Source organism: Triticum dicoccoides, chromosome 5B, assembly GCF_002162155.2.
Source record: "Triticum dicoccoides isolate Atlit2015 ecotype Zavitan chromosome 5B, WEW_v2.0, whole genome shotgun sequence".
Lineage (NCBI taxonomy): Eukaryota > Viridiplantae > Streptophyta > Magnoliopsida > Poales > Poaceae > Triticum > Triticum dicoccoides.
This window is the reverse complement of record NC_041389.1, coordinates 29,429,044-29,431,271: the sequence shown is the minus strand read 5'-3', so window position 1 is coordinate 29,431,271 and position 2,228 is coordinate 29,429,044. Positions and strand designations below refer to the sequence as shown.

At 53.1% G+C, this 2,228-nt stretch overlaps 1 protein-coding gene across 1 annotated transcript; it reads right to left on the bottom strand.

Annotated features, from left to right (window-relative positions):
- Positions 1-310: 310 nt before the first annotated feature.
- Positions 311-1,782, bottom strand: LOC119305074. The gene is made up of 2 exons (XM_037581694.1): positions 836-1,782; positions 311-698 (listed from the first exon to the last, which is right to left on the bottom strand). The coding sequence occupies exons 1-2, from the start codon at positions 1,158-1,160 to the stop codon at positions 640-642; spliced, it is 384 nt and encodes a 127-aa protein (XP_037437591.1). The 5' UTR covers positions 1,161-1,782; the 3' UTR covers positions 311-639.
- Positions 1,783-2,228: the final 446 nt, after the last annotated feature.

Below are 2,228 nucleotides of genomic sequence, written 5' to 3'. Positions count from 1 at the left end.
GCAAACCACATGGTCGAGGGAAATGAGCCACAACACAATTCAAAATGAACTTCTTTGGTAAACAATTCTTAAACGAGTCCATATAACTTTTATACATAAAATCATCAAACACGAAAAACACCATTTTTGCACTACATGTCCACATGGTTGAAACTTCATGCTTATGTCTGAACATACCATGTTTCGCTGCAATCAAATGGGTTCCTATAATCTTTATACAAAAAAATTCCACAAACACAAAAGCAGCGTCGCACTGCATGTGCAGATGCTCCAAACTGCAATTTCTGAACACTTTCAAATAAAGTCCCTGTAATTTTTATACATAAACTCCTCAAAAACAAAATGCACCATTCTGCACTGGATGTTCACATGCTCCAAACTGCATGGTATGTGCTCAAAAACAAAAACCTTCTTTGTAGATACAAACACATTAACTAAACTACACGGGGCGGCCAACTACTAAAATGCACACGCAGTGGCACCAGCTGCAAAGCACGGGACAAGATGACGAGCCACTGCCGAAACTACACACCAACGGAGTCCAAGAACCTTCTATGTGTAGTCGAGTAAAACGCATGACGCGCGCATCCATACCGAAGCGAAGCACGACCGAAACCAAACTACGCGCCTGTCATCCTCTCACGTGCCTGCGTACTGCACCGGCGACCCAACCGAGCTACAATGAGAAGCAACCTGCACTGCTCGACATCAGGTGGGGAACAACAGTGAGCTGCAATGAGAAGCAACAGTGAGCCCTTGTCGGCGCAGCTCCGGCAACAAAAAAATATTAGGAGAGGTGGGAGAAGATAAAAGGGGGAATAGGGGCAGTGCTCACCAGAGGATCCCGCCGGCGGACGACCGGTGGAGCTCGTTGAAAGACCAAGCCAGTCCAGTACTAGGATTCCACACAGTACTGTGCTGTCCCATGGGACATACTTCTCGACCCCATTGGACGAGCTGCACGTGACGCCCGCAGCAGCCGACACTGATAGCCGCGCCTGAACACAAACAAGGACGAGAACAAGGAGAGGAGCAGGACTCCGGCCGTCCGGCGGCGGTGCTGCCATTGCCCTCGGCCACGGTTGTGCTTCAGAGTCGTCATTGAGGAGCCCAGGATCTCGGGATCGAGAACGGCGAGCCTCATGGGAAGAGAACTGCATGGAGTGGAGGGGCGCACCACAGCCGGATCTAGCACGCACGGGATCCACTTGCCATGGATCCAGTGGCCCCGGCGGCCGAATCCGGCGCGAGACAGGCCATGGCACGATGGAGATCGCTGGAATCCGGCCAGAGGAGAGGGGAGGCTCATCGGTGATGGAGATGAAGTTCACAGCCGCCCAAGGGAAGATGGGGGGCTGGTTGCCGCACCCATGGCCGTCGCGGCCAATTCCGGTGGTTTCAAGGCGCGTCGGGGGCCGGTGGTAGCCGGAATCCGGTGGTTGAATGCCGTGTCGTGGGCTGGTGGTGGCCGGATCCGGTGGTTGAGGCTGCGCCGGGGGGCCGTGGTGGCCGGATCCGGTGGTTGAGGCCGTGCCGAGGCCCGGTGGCGGTGGATCTCGCCATTGCCGTGGGTGGCACTAGAGAAAGAGGAGGGTGGCGGCTGGCATAGAAGGTGGGGCGTGGGGTTGGGGGAAGGTGCAGCACGAGGGGCGGTGGTCGGAGAAAGGTAGAGGGGTGAGGGCACAGCGACGACCAGTGGGAGAGGGTTGCTGGCACGCCGGCCATGGGAGGTAGTGAGTTAGGTGGGGGTGTGTTGGGCGAAGGTGGAGGGGATCGAGGTCGGGAGTCGTGCGTGTGTAGGGGGTGACCGATGGATCGTTGCCTCTGTCTGTAGGTGCGAGTCGGGAGGTGTTAGCAGAATAAGATATTTTTGTGTGCAGAATAAGGGTCTTAAGGGTGTTATCACAGTAGACCCACAACCGGTCTATTCTGCTAATATTAGCAGAATAGTTATTCTGATAACACTTCCGCACTGCATGCTCAACGTAAGAGCTCTGCACTTTCTATAGCAAGGGCACTGCAATACACACTAGTGAACTTCGTGTCATAAAAAACTGCATAGTGTTGTTTTGGTATTGTTTTTGCTCTAGTTTATTAACCGTTTATCGGAACAAGGCGTATAATATATCGTTGGAAATCTATCGATTAGGAGCAACCTCGCCATGTTGAACACTTTTGGAGATTCCTTGCGGTTTAAGAGCAGTTTCAAAAACGGTGCGGCGAACGAT

Excerpts from the sequence above, each read along its gene's own strand:
- LOC119305074 (XM_037581694.1), bottom strand. The coding sequence starts at position 1,160 with ATGCAGTTCTCTTCCCATGAGGCTCGCCGTTCTCGATCCCGAGATCCT. Across the intron at positions 699-835 it reads TCCGCCGGCGGGATCCTCTG|TGCAGGTTGCTTCTCATTGT; the intron begins GTGAGCACTGCC and ends GATGTCGAGCAG.